Genomic DNA, 22,792 nt, shown 5'->3' with positions numbered 1-22,792 from the left:
TCTGGCACAGTCACACTTCAAACCATTTTATGAAAAATCTGTCCAGAGCTATTCAGGATAAAGAGGGAGCTATGTCTCCATATCTCCATGAAGGATCATGCTTAGCGTAGGCATCAAGAAGCTTTCACCAGACTTCCCAGTGCTCTCCATGGCTGGGATACATCAGATCAGAGAGGTCTAGCCTGCATCCTGAGAGAGAAACAGGACCCCTCTCTTTTAAAGTTTTCGTGCCCAGCCTCATGTAGAAATCGAGGCTTTTAGAAACTTTGTTATCCCTGTGTGGAAGTAAACACGACCTTAAATTTTTGTGAAAGCCTGAAATGTCACAGTATTATTATTGAGGTGATAATAGTGTCTCAAAAACTCAATTCATAAATTGCAGAGAGAAAATGAGTGAAAGAAGACATCTCCTTCTTTCATTCTTATGCTTTGCTTACAATGTGAGCTTATAAAATGTAATTCTGATAGTATGGTCAGATACGAGTTCATTTTTTACTGGAAATAAAAATATATTATGCAGAACTTGATGTTTTCAGGTACTCACAATTTGTTTGTAGTCTGTCTTCTAATGATCCCTTTCTCACAGAGCTCCTTTCTCTGGAGCTTCACTGCTTCTTCTTATATCAACATTCATAAAATTTCATGATGTTCATGAGGAGCCTTTTTCTTCAAGTTTGATTGCTGCAAACTCCTTTCCCACTTTGCTTTGGTTCTCATAAGGAATAGCATAGGTAATAACTGAGCTTATAAAGCACAGAAAATGTCAGCCTGGATCTTCACACCACATCTTTACTAAAACTCTGCTTAGCTGTCATTGATGTTCTTGCCTTCTAGTTATTGCTGTATTAATTCAAATAATAATAGCGGTGAAAAAAATAATAAATTAATAAATAATAAAATAATAAATAAATTAATTTAAATTAATTAAATACATTAATTAATTAAATAAATTTTTGATAGTAAGTCGTATAACCCCTTTGCAAGGGTAGTCAGTGCCTTTTCCCCCACCTTCCACATAGGGAAATTCAGATACAGGTGTATCTCATACAGGCCAGTTTCCCATACAGCCTATGATACATAACTTTTGAACACTAAAACAATTCTAGCTGGGTCCCAAACTGTCAGACAACTTCATCATTTCCCTAATGAAAAACAAGGACACCAAAATCCAAATGACAGTTAGGAAGACTATGTATTTGCTTAATAATGTAAGGCTGGACACGTGTTCAAGAAACCCAAGGCTCTGCCCCTCTTTTACAGATGCTTTATGAGTTTCAAACCCAGGTATCACACACAGAGTCACACAGAATTGTCTAGGTTGGAAGAGACCTCAAGATCATCGAGTCCAACCTCTGACCTAACACAAACAAGTCCTCCACTAAACCATATCCCTAAGCTCTACATCTAAACATCTTTTAAAGACCTCCAGGGATGGTGACTCCACCACTTCCCTGGGCAGCCCATTACAATGCCTAACAACCCTTTCGGTAAAGAAGTTCTTCCTAATATCTGACCTAAAACATCCCTGGTGCAACTTCAGCCCCTTCCCCCTTGTCCTGTCACCAGGCACGTGGGAGAATAGACCAACCCCCACCTCGCTACAGCCTCCTTTAATGTACTTTAATTATAGAGAGCGATAAGGTCACCCCTGAGCCTCCTCTTCTCCAGGCTGAACAAGCACAGCTACCTCAGCCGCTCCTCGTAGGACTTGTTCTCCAGGCCCCTCACCAGCTTTGTCGCCCTTCTCTGGACTCACTGGAGCACCTTGATGTCCTTCTTGTAGTGAGGGGCCAAAAACTGAACACAGTACTCGAGGTGCGGCCTCACCAGAGCCAAGTACAGGGGGACAATCACTTCCCTAGACCTGCTGGCCACACTGCTTCTTATGCAAGCCAGGATGCCGTTGGCCTTCTTGGCCACCTGAGCACACTGCTGGCTCATATTCAGCCAACTATCCACCAATACTCCCAGGTTCTTCTCCACCAGGCAGCTTTCCAACCACTCATCTCCCAGCCTGTAGCTCTGCTTGGGGTTATTGCGCCCCAGGTGCAGGACCCGGCACTTGGCCTTGTTGAAATTCATGCAGTTGACCTCAGCCCATTGGTCCAGCCTATCCAGGTCTTCCTGCAGAGCCTTCCTACCCTCGAGCAGATTGACACACCTAACTTGGTGTCATCTGCAAACTTACTGAGGGTGCACTCGATGCCCTCATCCAGATAATCAGTAAAGGTATTAAAGAGGACTGGCCCCAGTACTGAGCCATGGGGGACACCACTAGTGACCGGCCTCCAACTCGATTTGACTCCATTCACCAAAACTCTTTGGGCCCGGCTATCCAGTCAGTTTTTAACCCAACTAAGCGTACACCAGTCCAAGCCACAAGCAGACAGTTTCTTGAGGAGAATATTGTGGGAAACAGTGTCAAAAACCTTACTGAAGTCAAGGTAGACCACATCCACAGCCCTTCCCTCATTCACCAAGCACATCACTTTGTCATAGAAGGAGATCAGGTTTGTCAAGCAGGACCTGCCTTTCATAAACCCATGCTGACTGGGCCTGATCGCCTGCTTGCCCTGTAAGTGCTGCTTGATGACACAAGATAATCTGCTCCATGAGTTTCCCTCTGAGGTCAAACTGACAGGCCTATAGTTTCCTGGGTCTATCCTCCGGTCCTTCTTGTAGATGGGTGTCACGTTTGCTAGCTGCCAGTCGACTGGGACCTCCCCTGATAGTCAGGACTGTTGATAAATGATGGAAAATATGTACCTCTTTGACCTTTTCTCCTTAGCAAAGGTAAAACAAGTCAAGTCTTGATGTGCAGACCCTTTCACCCCAGACCAGAAAGTAAGATCTGACTTGTATTTTATTGAGCAGGTATGCTCGCAATAGAGAAATGGTTTTCATCTGAGGACTACTTAATAGATAGACATTGCAATGTCTATCTAAATCAGTGAGCTAGGTTATGGTAGGTGTACATCCTATGGTATAGATGCATCTGTGACAAATGTTATGGTGTTACATGTTTCTTGACAGTCAATGTTAGCAGAGGAAGGAAGAGATGATGTCTTGCTAGCTACCAAAGTAAATCTTTGCCTCCTGAATACAAGAATTCTCAGTGGGGTTAAAGTTACAAACCTTGAGGTACGTTGTAATGATGTCACAATAACAATCATGCAAACTCATGTTACAATCATGAAAAAATAAAGTAGAACTTGATATCAAATGTAAAAATTGAAAACATTATCTTGTGACTGCCACAAAATCAAGCTAACCAGATTATTCCTGCTATCTTGTCATCCAGTGAGATCATGTCTCAAGAAGAGGAGGGAGGAAAGTCTGTTTAATCACAGTTTTGATGAAGGATATTGTGGCACTACATAGGCAGAGGGGAATGGAGATAGTCAGGCAGGAGCAAATATGACTTTTGGGGCTCCCGGGGATTTTTAAATTCCTGTTCTGAACGGGGTGGGAGTGGGGATGGGAGGGGAAGGGAGGGAAAGAAAACATTTCGTTTTGTGACTTTCTTGGCTCAACTTTACCCTTGCAGACTTGTTAGTAATCCCTCCGTTATAAGAGAACAGCTAGTGACACCTAGTGGCCAATTATCTTTTTGTTTGTTCTGTCTGCACGTTTTTTTACTGTTTGCTTTCAAATGTGGCTAATTAAATAGTTTGTTGTATGATGATGTATTTATTTCATCTACCTCCTTATCCTATTGCTGACATGGCTAGAAAAGTGTTTTAGTGTTATTCAAATGTGACACTATTTTCAGAAGAAACATTTTGGAGCAACACTACTTTCAATATTCCCAGAAAAGTAAAGACCAATTAAAATATACCTTATGACAATTTTATACCTGGCATGCACAGCGATCGAGAAGAGTGGATGCACAGCAGACTGCCTGAAATACTTTGGGTGAATCTATCTGCAGTGGATTGAGTGCTTTTGTCAGGGATCCAAACATTGATGCCATATTTGCTGCGCTGGCATACCCATTTGTAGGAAAGCTGCTGTGCCTCAAGAGCAGGATTTGAAACTCCACTCTGTACTGCTCACTCCCAGTAGTATATTCAACTGACAGCTTTCAGCATGCTGTTTCCAGCATGGGTTCTGCCATGTGTCTCATGTTCCCCAGTGTGAAAGATGTCATACAATAGATGTCAGCAGATGGGAGGGTGGTGTGTGCTTTCAGAGGAACCCCAGTGTCAGCTGTGCAAGGGCCAGTGAGATGTAAAAAGTGTCTCAATTGTCTCAATTTAGGATGTTTACAAAGGCAAAATGGAAGTGTGAAGTCAGGCCGAGAGCCCAAGATATTTTGAAAGTGACTGGTCATGTACAGAGGAAAGAAAAAAAAAAAAAAAAAAAAAAAAGGAAAAAAAGAGGTTTATAAACAGCTTGTATTCTGGTTTATTATCAAAGTATGAGGAAAATGTAAAACCTGCAGTGGAGATGAAATGGAGTGCATGTCTATGTGTTACTTGTATTGTCTGGGCCTATTTTTTAGAGCAGCTGTTAGAAGGTAGAAGGTAGTGTTTAAAAGGATGTATGACTCATTTCTTCCTTTCCTTTCCTTTCCTTTCCTTTCCTTTCCTTTCCTTTCCTTTCCTTTCCTTTCCTTTCCTTTCCTTTCCTTTCCTTTCCTTTCCTTTCCTTTCCTTTCCTTTCCTTTCCTTTCCTTTCCTTTCCTTTCCTTTCCTTTCCTTTCCTTTCCTTTCCTTTCCTTTCCTTTCCTTTCCTTTCCTCCCACAAACAGACCAATACCCAGCCAGTCTCTGACCAATAGACACTTGGTAAAAAAACTCCATGCCCTTTATTCCTCTACCCCAGGTTTTCTTGCTGAGTATGACATTATATGGTACAGAGTATCCCTTTGGCAAGTTTGGGTCAGCTATCCCAACTGTGTCCCTCCTAGATTTTTCCCAACTCGATGGGGAGAGGCAAAAAGGGAAAAATAGCTGGCATTTCAGCAGAAAAAGCTTTGATGCTGTGCAAACACTGGTCAGCAATAGACAAAACATGGATGTACTATCAACACTTTTAGTACATGGTTATACTATCAACACTGCTTTACAATGTTTTTACCAACACTGTTTTAAATGAATCTGTAGCTGCAAAAATTAAGGGGGCACAATACACTAGGAGTTGAGTGCAAATTTAGGAACAAATCCTGTTGCATTGCACACACACAAAGATCAAGTTATGGACCCTAGAATTTTGTGATCTTTCTTTAGGCTTTTAGTGATGCTCTCTTGACAGCTTTCACTCTTAGGCTGCTCATACATGTGTGTTTCTGTTGGGGCCATGGCTTGTCTTATTTTATATTTGTACAAAGCTCAGCAAAAACTCAGGCTTTGGTCTCATCTTAGCTATGATATGGTATTATTATCAATGCCCATATGCCTATAAAAATATATAATTTTCCCTGATGGTTTACTGGAGATTAAGGTTTCATCTCTTTACTACTCACTGATTCATTCCTGATGAACAACTTGCTCATGATACTATTATGCATCTCAAGCCCATCCTGATTTTTTCTTTCCTCCTTCTCTCCTGGTTCTTGTTCATAGCTCACCTGCTGTTTCCTGACATTTTTGCATCATTAGTTTTTTCCTTTCAGACATAAGCTAAGCATGCAGCCTTCAGCACTGGTCATATTTTCTAACCTGCGGAAATGTTGGATTAGGTTTCCTGCACAGTTAACCAGCAGGTGATGTTATTCACTCTTTCTCTGACACAGACAGTGTTTAATGGCATCTCTTGACTTTGCTAACAATTCTCTGTTTGTGGGGATTTGTACAGTGAAATCACAAAAAGTACAGATGGAAATGACCTACTAGGTCATCTAATCCTTCCCTCTGGCTATGCAGGATAATTCCTTACAGAATATCTTCAAGTTTTTGTTTGTTTGTTTGTGTGTTTTTGTGTGTGTGTGTGGTTTTTTTTCCAGTTTAGTTTTAAATGTTTGAAGTAACCAGGCCTCCATCAATTTCCATGGAAGATTGTACTCAGCTCTGGTGAGGCCGCACCTCGGGTACTGTGTTCAGTTTTTGGCCCCTCGCTACAAGAAGGACATCGAGGTGCTTGAGCAGGTCCAGAGAAGGGCGACGAAGCTGGTGAGGGGCCTGGAGAACAAGTCCTACGAGGAGCGGCTGAGGGAGCTGTGCTTGTTCAGCCTGGAGAAAAGGAGGCTCAGGGGTGACCTTATTGCTCTTTACAGACACCTTAAAGGAGGCTGTAGCGAGGTGGGGGTTGGTCTATTCTCCCACGTGCCTGGTGACAGGATGAGGGGGCATAGGCTTAAGTTGCGCCAGGGGAGTTTTAGGTTGGATGTTAGGAAGAACTTCTTTACCGAAAGGGTTGTTAGGCATTGTAATGGGCTGCCCAGGGAAGTGGTGGAGTCACCATCCCTGGAAGTCTTTAAAAGACGTTTAGATGTAGAACTTAGAGATATGGTTTAGTGAGGACTGTTAGCGTTAGGTCAGAGGTTGGACTCGATGATCTTGAGGTCTCTTCCAACCAACCTAGAAATTCTGTGATTCTGTGATTCTGTGATTATTCTACAACCTAATAGATCTCAGTTAAGAAGTGTTTCATTTCAGTCTGCCTAAATTTTCCCTTGCTTAATTTTATCCCATTACTCTGAGCTATATTCTTTTGTGATACACAAATATAATCTCTCTAACCCCAGGACCCAATTCCCTAATGCCTTTTGTGTTATATTGCCATCTACATTTACATTTACACCTGCAAGATAGCTTTAAAACTGACAGGGTGAATGGCAAGGTGAGGTGTTGAGGTTGATTTTTTTTTTTTTTTTTTTTTTTTTTTCCTGCAGCTCTGAAGTTATAAACTTTGCAACAGGGAATGCAGGCCATGGCTACATGCTGCCTTTGTACAAGGCAGTGAAGCGACCCGAACATGCATGTTGATATGATGTCCAAAGTAGAGAAGGAACAGAAAAAAGTCACTGAAGTGATTTACAAATTAGGGACCTTGAGGTCTCTTCCAACCTAGAAAATTCTGTGATTCTGTGATATTTTTCATTGAGAGTGATAAAGTATTCATCTCTTTAAAAGGAATTGACTTTGTTATTGTGGATACTAAGTACCTTCAGAGAAAGAGATTCTGTCTACCGCAGCTTCTTTAATGTAGTAGGAAATATTTTAACAAGTATGAATAACTGGGAGCTCAAGCTAAGTGAACCCAGGCTGAATATGAGGTACATGTTGCTAACACTAAGAGTGATAAACTACCATTGCAGTGTTTTCCCTGACATCTGCAGAAGAGGATTGTTTACCTAATGGAAGATACACATCAGCTGAAAGGTCACTAGTTGAAATATAGGAGTCTCTGCATGAAAGGGTTAGACTAGATGATTTAGTGTGTTCTAGCCCTGAAAGTTATAGATGTACAACCTCACAGATATATGTGATAAGCTGAGAGAATGCACAGGAGAGCCATTGTAGGAATGCAGCTGGAGACAACTGTTTTGCAAGTTCATTGGAAGGGTGGGAATTCCCTTCTTTATTTTTATATGCCTTTGTGAGCTGAACACATGACTCGTAGTCATCCTCTAAGTATTCAGCCTTCCATGAAAAATAAAATAACCCACTTTTCTAACTGATATCTCAAGAAATTATTAAGATAAAATCAGAAATAGCATCACAGTGAGAGACAATGTAAATTATCTATCTATCTATCTATCAGATATATATATATATCAACAGAGTAGAGATGCAAACACAGCAGAAAAGTAATTGTCTCCATGTGACTAGATGCTAAGGGATTATGTTCCTGAAACAAGACAAAAGGCAGCTCAAAAGATGTCTTATGTATCCTACAATGAAAGCTTCAAAGTACTCAGTGGACTTTGAATTCTGAGGGAATTCTCCATCTTCAGCAATGATTGACAACATGATTTCAAAGATATTTAGGTGCCTGAAGATGCAGTGTGGTACCTGGTGGGATTTGCAAACACGTCAAAGTAGGCCAGGCACATAACTCTCATTGATCTTCTGTGAGAACGGAGCTCCTAAAACCTCTGTCACTTTTGAAAAAAGTACAGAGGCTGCAAGGTCACTGTGGTGGTTCTGAAAATATTATCCCTTATTGCCAATTGAAAGGGTAGACATGGTAATAGCTATGTTATTTATTTCAAGACCAGCTACTTATGCCTTTCAGGGTTCAGTACTTGAGCTAGAAGTGAATTGAAATGCAGAGACAAAGAGTTAGAAATGTGCTTTTTCCTGTCTTTCCCTCATCTCTCCTTCACATTCCTGTAACAACTGGTTCAACATATGACTGAGATTGACTGTGGGTGACTCTGAGGCAGAGGACTGAGCTCTTCTTTCATATAGTGTGAAATTGGTTTTAGAGGAAACTCTGTCTCCATTCCTGTCCTCACCCACCTCCCCATGTTGTGCAAAAAAAGCTCTAAAAGAGAAGCTGAATACTTACTGTCTGAGGTACCTGCTCTGTCCATGAAATATTAGTAGCAGATGGCAGATGAATAAACTTTAAGCACCTTTCAGTGCCTCAGCTTTTGCTAACTTCTGTGAGTTGAGTACTTTCAAGGCTATGCTGAATATAACTCAGCTCAGACTGGTTTCGTTGTGTTTGTTCATCTTTCACTGCAACAGGGCAGGTAGTGAGAAAGGAAAATGGTGAGTGATGGTGGTAAGATATCGTTGGCAAAAAAAAAGTTAGAAATGTCAGTCCTTTAATAAATAAATAAAAAAGGGAGGAGGCTTGGGCTTGTACTACAAACTCACTTTTTGATGAGTTGGCAAGAAAATCTTCCTTGAGTAAAGCAAAGGAGTAATTTTAGTGTCTGACAGGCAATCTCTTTTGCAGTGTCAATCCTGTAAAGAATCTTTTTAGGAAAGAAGATACTAGAATTTAGATACTAAAATCAGTATCAAGTTTGAAGGTGATACTTATTCAGTCTAAAGACTGCACAGGTAACCAAATAATACGTACAACAACATACCTGTGCTATGCAAGCAGCTGCGTGGCATAGCTTTAATTAAAGAATATAATTTATTGCATCAACCTTGTTTATGTTGGTCTGGGGATTAATGTAATGTTTATTTTTCCAGTCACATCCAGAAATAACAGGATTAGAATATGCCTATGCCTTAAGCAACACAAAGATAATCTTTTTAAATGAAGAAAAACAGATCTGTTCCCTCAAAATAAGATGTACATCTGAGTCAGCAGGCCTGATGTGTAAGATAGCTATTCTGTGTGAAACATCAAAACATCCATGCACAATCAGTCTGTTTGTGACAACATACCTACATAACACTATCTTAATTATTTCTGCTGTCAATCAGTGGACAAGTTGAAGGCTTGACCCAGAGGTAAATAAAGACAATAGAAATCTCTGCAGTTTTGGGTTAGGCTTTAAAAAAAAAAAAAAAAAAAAAAAAAAAAAAAAAAAAGTTGTTTTAATGAATGTGTATTTGTTAGTCATTCATGTCCTTTTTCCAAAATATAATTTGTCCTTTCTTCTAGGATCGTTCATAGACTAACAGAATTCTCGACTTGTAATAGTGCATCCTTTGCACTTTACTCCTCATTAAGATTGTTTAAGCTTTCAATAAATATTCCCAATGGTCCTGCTTGTTCTCTTAATCTGTTTGTTTTTTTTTTTTAGGAAGTAAAGCCAACTTTGTGGCCTTTGCTATACGTAACTCTGAAAGACTGTCAGTTGAAGTATCAAATGATTAGGATGATAGAATGGGCAGATGCTCTTAAGCGGAAGAGCCACACACGGCCATGGTTATAAGTGTATTGATTTATAGCTTGATTACAATAGATTCTGCATGAGGTTGCTTCCTCAGAGGTTTTGCTTCACTTATGAGAGTGTAATTAGAGTAGTATGTCACCTATAAAGATGAACAGATGGACGTTACATTATTTAGGATTTCCCTTATCACATAGTGAAAATGCTGACTGCATCCATGTTCAGAAGAAAAAAAAAAATCTAGTATTCTAGTGATATTCTAGTGATAAAGTCTACAGATGCATACATCTATCTATCCAACAAAAAGGAAGAAATTGAAATATTTTGAGAATTAGGGAGAGATATCAGAAGAATGCATACCCTTAATAAAGCCTATTATTATGACCATAAAAAATATATATTTAATATATATATTTTATTCACATTTTCTTGTGAATAATTCAAAAAATATTGGTGTTGAGCTTTCTTAAGAATATTTTAAAGAGGGTATATTTCCCATGTTGTTTCAAGAAAAGGTAAAATTATTGAAGAAAAAATTCAGCTGTTATGTTTCTATAATTTCAAATAACAGTTTATTCCATGAAAAGATCTGATTCTTAAATTTTAGGAGTTAATATTATTACCTGCATATGTTACACAAAAAACATTACTTTTTTCCCTAAATCACTGCAGCTTGTGCAATTAACTACATTTACAGCTTCCTGTGTACGGATGACTGTGATCTCATATTGTGCTCTGGAGTCTAGCTTTTTTAAACCATTCCTGATTAATTCAGAAGGCAATGGAACATGTTTCCACCTGCTCTGCAGTGGGGGAGACTGAATGCATTTCAGCAATTACAAAGTAGAAAGAAGAAATCAGTAATTAGTGGAACCATGAGTCACTGGTACAGTTGAAATTGGCTGTTCCCAAAGTGCAGGCTGTTTCTTACTACAAGTGTAGCTGAATCACTTGTTTACTCACATCTCTCTTTATTTGTTTTATTTTTGAGTCTTTTGAATGAACTTTAAAAAATGATCTTGGGAAATCTGTTTGAGGTAAAATTTCATATCAGGACTCCTTTGTCAGTGTGATAGATAGATAGATAGATAGATAGATAGATAGATAGATAGATAGATAGATAGATGGTACAAGGATGTTGCAGTGAGGAAGCAACAAACTCAACAGCTGGACATTGCAAGGAGCTTAAAGACACCAAAGAAGTTAAAGAATGATCAAAAAGTCTGTTACTGCAAAAGAGAAATAAAGAAGGATGATAGTGAGGAGAGAGGGCATGCTCCACAAAGGGTGGAAGAAATTACTTGAATATTTTTCCTGCTTCAAAAAAGTTTTCACTGCTCTTGGGTACCAATTTACCCTGAGCTATATTTAAAGTTTTCTTTATTTTATTTAATTACTGTTTAGATGTTGAGCTGGTAATGATAAAAGTTGAAGAAGGAATTTCTCTCTATAAACAGTCTATCCATTCTTTTGTATGGTATCTCATACATTCCCACTTTTTCCAGTGGCTTTATTTGGTATAGAAACAGCGGATAATGCCTTGACATTCTCATCTCAAAGAAATGTGTTGCTCTTACAGAGAAAAGAAGGCAAAACATTTTCCTTGATACATGTTTGAAGTAAATTTATTTTAATTATATATTTATTTTTTTCTATGCTAAAATGCCAGAGAAAATATACAGTAAAAATGTTCCCTGCCGCAACAATTTGAAAACTGAATTTTAAATGATCTGTCAGAATTTAGAGAAGTATTATCACCAATATATTGTAATCAACAACAGAAGAATATTCATGAGATATATTTTAATAGTCCCAAGCTCTTCAAACCCTTTTTTGTCCCACTTTTTTTTATCTTATTTTATTAGTAACTTTTGATTATATTATATAAAATATATTATATTTTGATTTTTTCTTATAATCTAGTCAAATATCACTTGAGATAACTTGATTTTTACCTTACAGAAGACCACACTTCCTCCCAGTTTTACCAAGTAATAATGTCTTCTGCACTTTTCCCTCACTTTCTATCCCAGACTCTGGAGAAATTTAAACACAAAACCTATTGCCTGGGACTCAACACTTACTGACCTCTCCCAGTAAATTTTCCCAAACATTTACTCTGTAGAAGGGGTAGATATCTATCGCTACTCTTACTTAGATACTTTTTTATTTACAGAGCAGCCAAGAAGACTACTTATGTCCTAGAATTTCTCGTGCTTACCAAGAAATGATCTTTTGGAGAGGCAAGGGGATGTTTTGTCAGAAACTGTCACAGTGTCACAGGTGGTATAGTGCTCAGTGATTAAGTCAGGGAAAAAAAAAAACAAGTGCTGGTCCGAAGACAGAATTTTTCATGTGGGAGAAATATTGGTACTTATGAATGTTTTGTTGATGTTGTTTTTTTCTTTTTTTCATGTTACTATCAAATTTTAGGGGTCTAGAAAATATCTTAACTAAGGAATCTTTATTTATTAATTACAGTTTAGATAGTGCCTTCCTAGCTACTAAAGCCACTGAAAACATTGTTTTAATTACCTGTGATATGAAATTTTGAAGGTCTTAATCATAAAATGGAGACATTACAATAGAAAGTGCATAGACTCTGATAAATTGTTCCTATACATGGTACCTAATATTTCAGAAGTGACTGAAATCAAACTAATTAAAAAAGAAGCCCCCCAAAACTATGAGAGACTTTGTTAATGCCATGCAATTAGTGTAGAACTATTAATATATACATATTAATATATACATAAATCTGAAAGCAACTGAGTAACAAAATTTAAAAGAAAGTTTAGAATTAAATACTTTGCCTGACCAATCTGGTGGCTTTCTATGAAGGAGTGACTGCATCACTTGACAAGGGAAGACAGACTGATGTCATCTACCTGGACTTCTGTAAGGCCTTTGACATGGTCCCACATGATATCCTGGACTCCAAATTGGAGAGATATGGATATATGGGCGGACCATTCAGTGGATAAGGAATTGGTTTGAAGGTCACACCCAGAGAGTAGTGGTCAATGGCTCTATATTCAAGTGGAAGCCAGTGATGAGAGGAGTACCTCAGGGGTCAGTCTTGGGACCAGTACTGTTTAATATCTTTATCAATGACATAGGCTATGCAATCAAGTGCTCCGTCAGCGAGTTTGCAGATAACTACAATCTGAGTAGTGTGGTTGATGCAATAGAAGGAAGGGATGCCATCCAAAGGGACCTGGACAAGCTTGAGAATTGAGAATGTGAACATAATGAGGTTCAACATGTCTAAGTGCAAGGCACTGCACCTGGGTTGGGGCAATCTCAGACATGAGTAGTCTGGGAGAAGAACTCATTGAGAGGAGCCCTGCAGAGAATGACTTAGTGTTCTAGTGGACGAAAAGCTTGACATGATCTGGCAGTGCATGCTTGCAGCCCAGAAGGCCAACTTCATCCTGGGCTGCATCAACAGATGAGTGGCCAGCAAGTCAAGGGAGGTAATTGTCCCCTTATAGTCTGCCACTTGAAGTACCATGTCCAGGTCTAGAGCCCCCAACACAAGAAGGATGTGGATCTATTAGAGCAAGTCCAGGGCCACGTAGTTAATCGGAGGGCTGGAACACTTTTATGATGAAAGGCAAAGAGAGATGGGGTTGTTCAGCCTGCAAAAGAGAAGGCTCCAGGGTTACTTCATTGCAGTCTCTCAGTACTGAAAGGGGGCATAAAAAAGATGGAGAACGACTTTTTGCTCAATCAAATAATGACAGGACAAGCGGGAATAAACTAAAAGAGTGGAGATTTAGATTAAAGATTAGAAGGAAATTCTTCATTCAGAGGGTGATGAGGCACTGGAACATGTTGCCCAGAGCAGTGGTGTTCACTTCATGGTGAACACCCCATCCCTGGTGGTGTTCAAGATCAGGTTAGATGAAGCCCTGGGCAACCTAATCTGGTGGGTGGCATGCCTGTCTATAGCAGGGGGGTTAGAACTAGATGATATTTAAGTTTCCTTCCAAGCCAAGCCATCCTATGATTCTATGAGACTTTTCAGTATTTATGTGCTTAAGTGTTCAAGAATATTAGTTGAATTGATACTATTTTGTGGGAAAAGTTTTAAGAACTTCAAGTAAATGAAATCAAAAAATGCTAGACCATAGTATAGTTCAATATATTTGAACACTTGAGAATTTTTTTTTACTTACTGTATATTCAATTCTTAAGTTCATTCTTAACTTCATAAAGCTCAGCTATCTAGGTGTTTTACTCTTGAATCATATTAACCACAAATCTTGCTACTTAATAAATTGGTTTTAAATTCTGGTGCATCTGCTAGCTTGAGAGCAGACTGTACTAAGACTGGCCTCTGAGAGACTTTCAATTATGTCTCACATTCACATAACAGAAATTCTCAGCAATTGAATGCCACCTGCTATCATTTCTATTTCCTCTCTTGAACCCTTGCTCAAGAAAGGAAAAAGAGCATTAGCTGTTGTACTTGGAAGGTGCATCATCTTAAAAGCTCTGCTGTTGCATTGCTTTTGCAAAGCAAGAAACAAGCTCCCAGAGTATGCTCTCAGTTGTTCTTTGGTCAATAACACGAGAAACCTTTTATTGTTGAGACAGAGCACAATTTTGTCTTCAAAACACTGGAAAATATCTGCTCAATTTTCAAACGAATTTTCTGATTCTTTGAGTTTCAGATCATTTCATTTGGATAAGCTGGACCGAGGTCAACTGCATGAATTTCAACAAGGCCAAGTGCCGGGTCCTGCACCTGGGGCGCAATAACCCCAAGCAGAGCTACAGGCTGGGAGATGAGTGGTTGGAAAGCCGCCTGGTGGAGAAGGACCTGGGAGTATTGGTGGATAGTTGGCTGAATATGAGCCAGCAGTGTGCTCAGGTGGCCAAGAAGGCCAACAGCATCCTGGCTTGCATAAGAAGCAGTGTGGCCAGCAGGTCTAGGGAAGTGATTGTCCCCCTGTACTTGGCTCTGGTGAGGCCGCACCTCAAGTACTGTGTTCAGTTTTTGGCCCCTCACTACAAGAAGGACATCAAGGTGCTCGAGTGAGTCCAGAGAAGGGCGACGAAGCTGGTGAGGGGCCTGGAGAACAAGTCCTACGAGGAGCGGCTGAGGGAGCTGTGCTTGTTCAGCCTGGAGAAGAGGAGGCTCAGGGGTGACCTTATCACTCTCTATAATTAAAGGAGTCTGTAGCGAGGTGGGGGTTGGTCTATTCTCCCACGTGCCTGGTGACAGGACGAGGGGGCATGGGCTTAAGTTGCGCCAGGGGAGTTTTAGGTTGGATATTAGGAAGAACTTCTTTACCGAAAGGGTTGTTAGGCATTGTAATGGGCTGCCCAGGGAAGTGGTGGAGTCACCATCCCTGGAGGTCTTTAAAAATGTTTAGATGTAGAGCTTAATGATATGGTTTAGTGGAGGACTTGTTTGTGTTAGGTCAGAGGTTGGACTCGATGATCTTGAGGTCTCTTCCAACCTAGACAATTCTGTGATTCTGTGATTCTGTGATTCTGTGATTTTTCTGTTCTTTTTGTTTTCCTACTTTTTATGACAAAACTAATTGAATACCTCAGTCAAAATAAGTGGTAAGAAACCAACAAGGACAAATTTCTGGGAGTTTTATTAGAAACGTTCTTTGAGTCAGCTCGTCACATTGTATGAGGTATTTTCATCACAAAACTCATTTTCTGTGAGTCTTTGTAGACCATTAGCCAACAAATGTGGTTTGAATAAGTGAACATCGCACTGAAGGATTTGATCATCACCTAAAAGAGAGAAGATAGATGGTCAGTGCCAAGTGAGGTTTAGGAAGAGAATTCCTCCTTCAGTAACTGCTTAGCATTTTAAATTTCTCTTTAGTTTTTCATTCAGTGAAACATGTTTTTTAGAGGTATATAGTAATTCCCAGGTTTTGATGCTTAGCCCAGATCAGGCTAGGAGTCCTTGCATCCTGAACCTTACCTGCTGGATTACACAATGTTTGATTACGATATCATGTACTGTTTAATTCAGACACCGTGGTTGCTAACAGATGTTGAAATTAGTTTCTGTTTGTAAATGTGATATTACTGTCACATTTGTAAGTTTCTGAAGAGAAAAGTTGGTTTATATACAAGAAAAAAATAATGTTTGTAATTAGGGGTTCTAGATGCTTTTTTAAATAGTGCAGCATTAGCAATGCTATCAGAATATTGTCCCTGGAATATTCATTTATCTGAATAACACCTTTAATCTAGGATTTTTATATGAGTGAGAGATATTTTTATAGGAGAAAAAGCAGATAAGTCCTTCAAGAGAATGCAATTTGAGACCCATTTATTTCCCAGAAATAATGTTTATATATAGAAATGATAGGCTGTATGTAGCTGTTGAAGATCTGCTATTCCTAAATGTACAATGGACATTGTATTACAAATCTATTGCTAAAATAATAATAATAATAATAATTTTGAAACCTAGCTCTATAATTCACATCAGAGCAATGTCTGAAATACTTCGTTTTGGAAATCTGTTTAAACTCAAACTACCACATTCTGAAGCAGAGCACTGGGGCATCCTTCTCTAATGGCTTATTATGAACCTCCTAGGGACTCAATGGCATGAAAGACGCTGTATGAGCTTAGAGGGATTTTTTTTTTCTTGCCCTGTTTGTAGTTTAGATGTCTTTTGTAGTTACTGTGTACTGATAGTTTACTTCAAAAGAATGCTGATCGAGGCCTGAGGAAAAGATCGAGCTATGTGCTAAAAAGAGGTGAAAGAATAAAGTGCTGCTTTGCTGTTTCACTGATACATCTATCCTAGCTGCCAGATGCTTATTCCTAGTTTGAATTCAAAATTGATCCTTTTAACCTGTACAGATAAGAACAGTCAGATCATTTATTTATTTATTTATTTATTTATTTATTATTATTATTAATTTTAAATACTTTACTGTTCTATAATCTTTTTAAAGATCCAGTAAAAGAAAAATCCCCCTAAGAGGGGACCTTGTACAATCGTTTTTGCTTTTGAGAACACGTACCAAAATATAACTGTCTTCAAATAATTCCTGAAAATAGCTGCAAAAAGGAAAGGGTGTTTCATAGTCTTACAAATGATTTTGTTAGCTATAACGTTAAAGCCAGTTACAGGTGCCTTCAAAAAAGCTTGTGGTTAGGATTGTCAGAGATACCCAGTAGTTTTGGATCTCTCAGTATCTGGGTGATCTATATAAGCCTTTTAAGAAGACCAAAGAATATTAAGAATATTAAGAATTTTAAGAATACCAAACAGGTTCTCAGCAACTCCTGAAAAATTGCATGCTTTGAATTTGGGAACCAAAATATCAGAAGGGTCAGATTTTGAAGTCTCATCTGCTATAGTAAGTCCCAACAGCCTATTGGGACTTACTATTGGGTATTTTATTGATTTACATTGTTGTAGAAGTGGGGTTATTTTGGAGAAGAAAAAAAGAATCCCTTCTGATGGATATCAAACAGTTCTGTCACCGATACCAAGGAAGCTACAGTGCCTTTAACTGCACTGCCGGTCAAGGCTGCTAGAGTGCCCAGACTGCTGTTCATGCGTTATATTAGTCTTAATGATGTTGCACAGCTTCCAAGACTTGTACACATCATTCTTATATCACACATTTGCCTTTACAGTTGCAAGACATTCAGAGTAAAGTTTTAAAAAGAAAAGAGTTCTGGCAATTTTTGCAAGTTCTGGCAATTATGCTTCCTAGGATGATTGGCAAAGATGTATTTAGGATAATGTTTATATGACGCCAAGGAGTGGTGTTTAACAAAAGTTAACTTTTTTTCTGGAAATTCCTCTTAATTAACATGGAAAACAGAACCACGGATTGGCTAGCAAAAAAGGCCAGAAAGATTTTGTTGTTGCTACTGATTTTAAGAAAAAGTTATAATGACTATGGAAACCTAATGTAATATAAGCTTCTTTCCCCAATAACTTACACATTATTATAATTTAAAAGTTAAAACCAAGACCTTTGCAAAGTAAAATCAAATAAGGTAAAATGCTCTTAGATTTTAATTGCACTAATATAACTCATAATTCAATTATTTTTTTCAGTATTATTTTCCTTTGAGTTGTTTAGTTACCTCTTGTTTGTGACTGCATTTTGGGACTTTGGAAGTCACGATCAGTTTTGTCTCCTGTAAGATCAACCAATTATTCAGTTCTCTTTAATTAATTCATTTATTTTGTTCAAGCATGAGACACCTAGATGTAAGTGTTATATACCTTTGGAAGAATCTACTTGGTTTAAGGTCTTACTAAACATCCTCTACATTCCATCTTACTTGCATAAGTATGGCTTTAGAAATCTAACTTCAGGCACTTTGCCTTAAAAAAAAAATAGCTTAAGAATAAAAATATTCACTTGTTCATATAATCAAATGTTATTGTGATCATCTATTGATAATTTTTCAAAATTTTCAGCTCTTTAAAAGGATTTTCTTACTGGACAGGTTGTTCAGATATTTACTGAGAATTTACTATATGTTGATGTTGTGTACATGTATTTCCGAGAATTTACTATATGTTGTATATTTCAGATGATGGAAAAACACACAGATTCTTTTAACATAAATTATGACTCTAAAATGTATTTAAAATGTTGTCCTAATATATGGCTTCTATTAAAAAAAAAAAAAAAAAAAAAAAAAAAAAAGAGCTTGGTGAGCTTGAGGGCTTTATTTAGATCCCACTTGTTAGTATAAATGATACTGTCAATTTATTTATTTTTTTATAGCCTCCAGCAACAGATTATTGTGATAAATGATTCATATCACTGCAATATACACCTTTTTAAATTTCCATATCTGGCTACTAATAGGCACTTCTTGAAGGCTTCAATAGGCTCCTTAGCCAGATAACATGGCTGAAAGCTGCTTCATGATTAATTTCATCTCAATGTAGTAATTATCATACTTTGAAGTAATGCCTGCAAAACATGCTTTCATAGAGAGTTAGTGGAAGCCAAGGATTAACCTAGAAACATTTCAGTTCAGAGCAGCATATCACCCAAACAGAAATGTGTTTTCCCCTGAATTTTTCAAGACTCTTTATTAGACTACTTGGCAGTCATTTGCATTACCTTATCTCATATCAACATTTCCACAGCAACTTTGTATTATTATTGATAATGGGATAGTCTTGGTTTTGAAAGCTACTTATTTTGGCAGCTTCTGCCCTGAAGTATTTCTTCTATTAGTGTTTAAAGGCACAGTTAATTTATCATTCATAAATTGTGGACATACACATTATCCTGCCTATATTCTAGGCACCCTGTAAATTATTAGAGAGGATGTTCATTTTTTCATGGGTTCCTAAGGTGGTAACTTCTACCATTATTCATCTCTGCTTCCTGTCCTATAGGACCTCCATGAGCAGTGTTTTAGCTGTACAAATAAGACTAGGGAAAGAATATGTAAGGTCTTTAATATGATTATAAAAGTAGCACACTTTTGTACCCAGATAAAATTCCTGAGGTAAAATAGCACCAACCACTAGAGTGGAGAGTTATCATTGAATATTTCTGCCCACTTGCACCTACTTGGTAAGGATTCCAAATGTCCTTTCAGCCATCAGAAAAAAAAGTTCTACAAAAGAACAGCAGTGCCACTGTCACTGAAGATGGGACCAAATAGCTCATTTAATAGCTCTGTTTAGCCATGTTGCATTTTGCTATAGCTGACTTATTTTAACTTTTTTAAAAACAGGGACAGATTTTGCCTATTCTTATATGTTCCACACATAGGACTGAGTTACTTCAGGTTCATAAGTTATTTCATGTTTGCCCAGTTTTGTTAACAGTCATACATGTTCTCTTTTTTAAATGTAATGTAATATAAAAGAAAAGTATTAGCTTGAATTTTAACTGGGAAAATTTTGAAGTATTAGGGATCTTTCCTCTAGGCTGGACTGGAGAGATATCTCAGATTCTTTCTCTCTCTTCTCTTTAAATGTAAAGATGCCATCTGTTATGGCATTTAGGAAATATATGGCAGCTAGAGTTTTGGGTAGGTGTTGTGTGGAGCTGTCCAAACTAGGTGTCAATTGCATGGTTGTCAACAATTGTAGAGAGACCAGACTGAATAGTGTTTTTCATTGCTTGACTTTATCCTTAGGTTTCTAGGGCATCTTGCCTTACATTTCTGCAACCTGAGAATGTACACATGGTGAGCAACCATGGTTAAGCTAGTACATGTAAGCCATGGTAACTCAACCATATGTTGAATCTGACAGATAACTATATTGAAATTAAACATAAATGTCCACATTCATATATGTTTTGTTTACACTTACATGCAAATTGGTGTAATTTCATCATGAAACAGAAAATAAATGATTCACCACATCATTCAAATGCACTTTGCAACAATAAAGTACGTACTGCAGTTCTCTGTCTACCTATATACTTTCTACCTGTGTTTTTATGCATTTTTTTTTCTTTTTACCTTACAGATAAAAAAGAAGCTGCTGTGTCCAAAGAACTCAAAAGTAAGATGTTACTGTGCAATAGGTTATGATGTCTTTTGCATGTCATATAATTTCAAACAGCATGTTTCAGTAATCCACAGTAATAGTTACTGAAATGTTGAAAACACAAAGAATAAAGTAGCTACACCATTTATAATTGAAAAATGACATGTTTAGACTTCATCTGCCTCCTACACTCTAAATCCATTCTTATGCTACTTCTAATTCTACACTCCTCTTTGTGACTGACAGTTTTGCCTTCCTTGTTTTCTATCACTGTCTTCAAAAACAAAGGTTTCATAGGGAAGAAAATGTCAAATGAGGTCTCAGCTGAATGTGCTCTCAGTGGCAGCAAGTTGGGTAAATGAACTCAAAGTCCAATGTGCTGGAGGACCATCAGATTTATTTTTGTAAATTGCAAAAGCATGGCCTTGCCTATCTAGTTACCACATATGCAGACAGGAAGACTTCTGAGGCAGAAGAGAGGTAGGAGCTGGGCTGTTCTGAATAAATAACCTCCACAGGGAAAAAAAAAAAAAAAAAAAAAAAAAAAAAAAAGAGTTTTGAGAACATTTTGCTATTGACAAGAGTATTAAGAGTATTGTTACACCTTTTTCTTCTGCGATTGTAAGCATCAACTGTAATCTGTAATTGTAAGCATCAATGCCTCAATATAGTAATAATAGTATGATGTAGTTACACTGGAAAAATTTCATTTGCTCAGATCTCTTGTTAAAGTACAATATGCAAAAATGTTCAGACAACTATGGGGCTTTGCAATCTCATTCAAATATATGACTAAAGAATACACTGACTCCAGGGACCATATATGATCTTTCCCAGACTGCATGGCAGAAGAATCCCCTGCCATCCTCATTTTCAGCTGAAACTTATTCACATAAAGATGTAGTCATTAGCACTGAAATAGTTTGTGAATAATGAACTATGGACATATTGTAATGAGTCCAGAGGAGAGCCACAAAGATGATCAAAGGGCTGGAGCACACCTCCTAGGAAGACAGGTTGAAGGATTTGGGGTTGTTTAGCTTAGAGAAGTAAAGGCTCCAGGGAAACCTTATAGTGGCCTTCCAGCACCTAAAGGGGATGTACAGGAAAACTGGGTAGGGACTCTTTGTTAGGCAGTGTAGTGATAGGACAAGGCTTTAAACTAAAAAAGGGAGAGATTTAGATTGTGTCCATGAGGGTAGTGAGGCACTGGCACAGGTTGCCCAGAGGAAATGTGGATTCACCATCCCTGGAAATCACAGAATCACAGAATTTTCTAGGTTGGAAGAGACCTCAAGGTCATCGAGTCCAACCTCTGACCTAACGCTAACAGTCCCCACTAAACCATTTCCCTAAATGTTTAAGGCCAGGCTGGATGGGGCTTTGGGTGATCTGGTCTAGTGGGATGTGTTCCTGCACTTGGCAGGGGGTTGGAATTAGATTATCTTTAAGGTCCCCTTGAGCCCAAACCATTCTGTGATTCTATGTTTCTATGATTCTAGAATTAACTAAATAGCATACACTTAAAAAATAATAAAAAAATCCTTGTCTAATTTGTTTCACAAATGTTATGAAACTGAAAATATAGTCTTGTTGGCCAGCAAGCTCTGTCTGAGAGCTCAGAAGGGAATTCATGCAGGATTCCTGCAGTTCTGTATTCAAGTTCAAGTCTATCTTGTCATTTGTAAAATATGTGTGTTGGATATCCTACTGCTTTTACGGGAACAGGCACTCAGGAAAGCAATGCTAAGGAGACTTCTCCAACGTCTTCTACATACTTCTTGAAGGACTGATGAGCACCCCAAGTAATTACAATGCTGTGATAATAACTAAGTTAGGGTATAATTATTTGCTACAGACTTTTAAATGGATGGAATCAAAACAATCCTACACATGCAAAACTATATTTTGTTTTCATTATGTTTCACAAGACAATCTGATGCATCTTTCATAAACTTTTCAAAAGACTGGAGGGTAAGAACTTGAAATTACATTCCTGATATAGACATATTCTTTTTCTTTGTAATAACACAGTGACAGATGTGAAGGATTAACTAACATTTTTTTGGCACTCTGTAATTCAGGTTGTGATTAAAATGATTAATTATTTCCTCTCACAGTATGGAAATATGAGTTATAAGTTAGAGGACCTTCTAGCTGATATAAAAATCCATTATGAAAGTAGCTGGTATTTAACTTATGGAAATTTGTTAGATTATCCTGGTTTAAGTACAGCCTGTATTAACAGCTCCCACAGATAAAAAGGATTAACTAAACACTAGTAAAGAGTAAATAAATCCTGAAGGCTATTTAGGTTCTTCTACCCAGGGCTTCTTCTTCTCCAAGTCTGCTCAGGGGATGCAGATGCTCTTCATTTGGAACCTCATTCCACAAGGAAATGTTCTACCTCAATGAAGAGAGAATGGTGCAGACATTTCACAAAAAAGAAAACGAAAGCTACATCTAAAAAGCCAGAGAGGCCCTGTTTCTCTGCAAGGAGAAACAGAGAACCAAGCAGTTATTCTTCCAAGTGCAGAACCAAACATGGATTTGTTTCC

The 22,792-nt window shown here is 38.0% G+C and overlaps 1 protein-coding gene across 17 annotated transcripts in view; it reads left to right on the top strand.

Annotated features, from left to right (window-relative positions):
• TRDN (triadin) overlaps window positions 1-22,792 on the top strand; it is a 243,505-nt gene that overhangs the window by 120,239 nt on the left and 100,474 nt on the right. For all 17 annotated transcript variants that reach the window (XM_084515251.1, XM_084515252.1, XM_084515250.1 and 14 more), the window contains one exon: window positions 20,214-20,249. In XM_084515251.1, coding sequence (XP_084371377.1) covers window positions 20,214-20,249 — 36 coding nt within the window. The remainder of the gene's footprint in view (window positions 1-20,213; window positions 20,250-22,792) is intronic.

Source organism: Aythya ferina, assembly GCF_964211825.1.
Source record: "Aythya ferina genome assembly, chromosome: 3".
NCBI lineage: Eukaryota > Metazoa > Chordata > Aves > Anseriformes > Anatidae > Aythya > Aythya ferina.
This window is presented reverse-complemented; position numbering and strand designations above follow the sequence as displayed.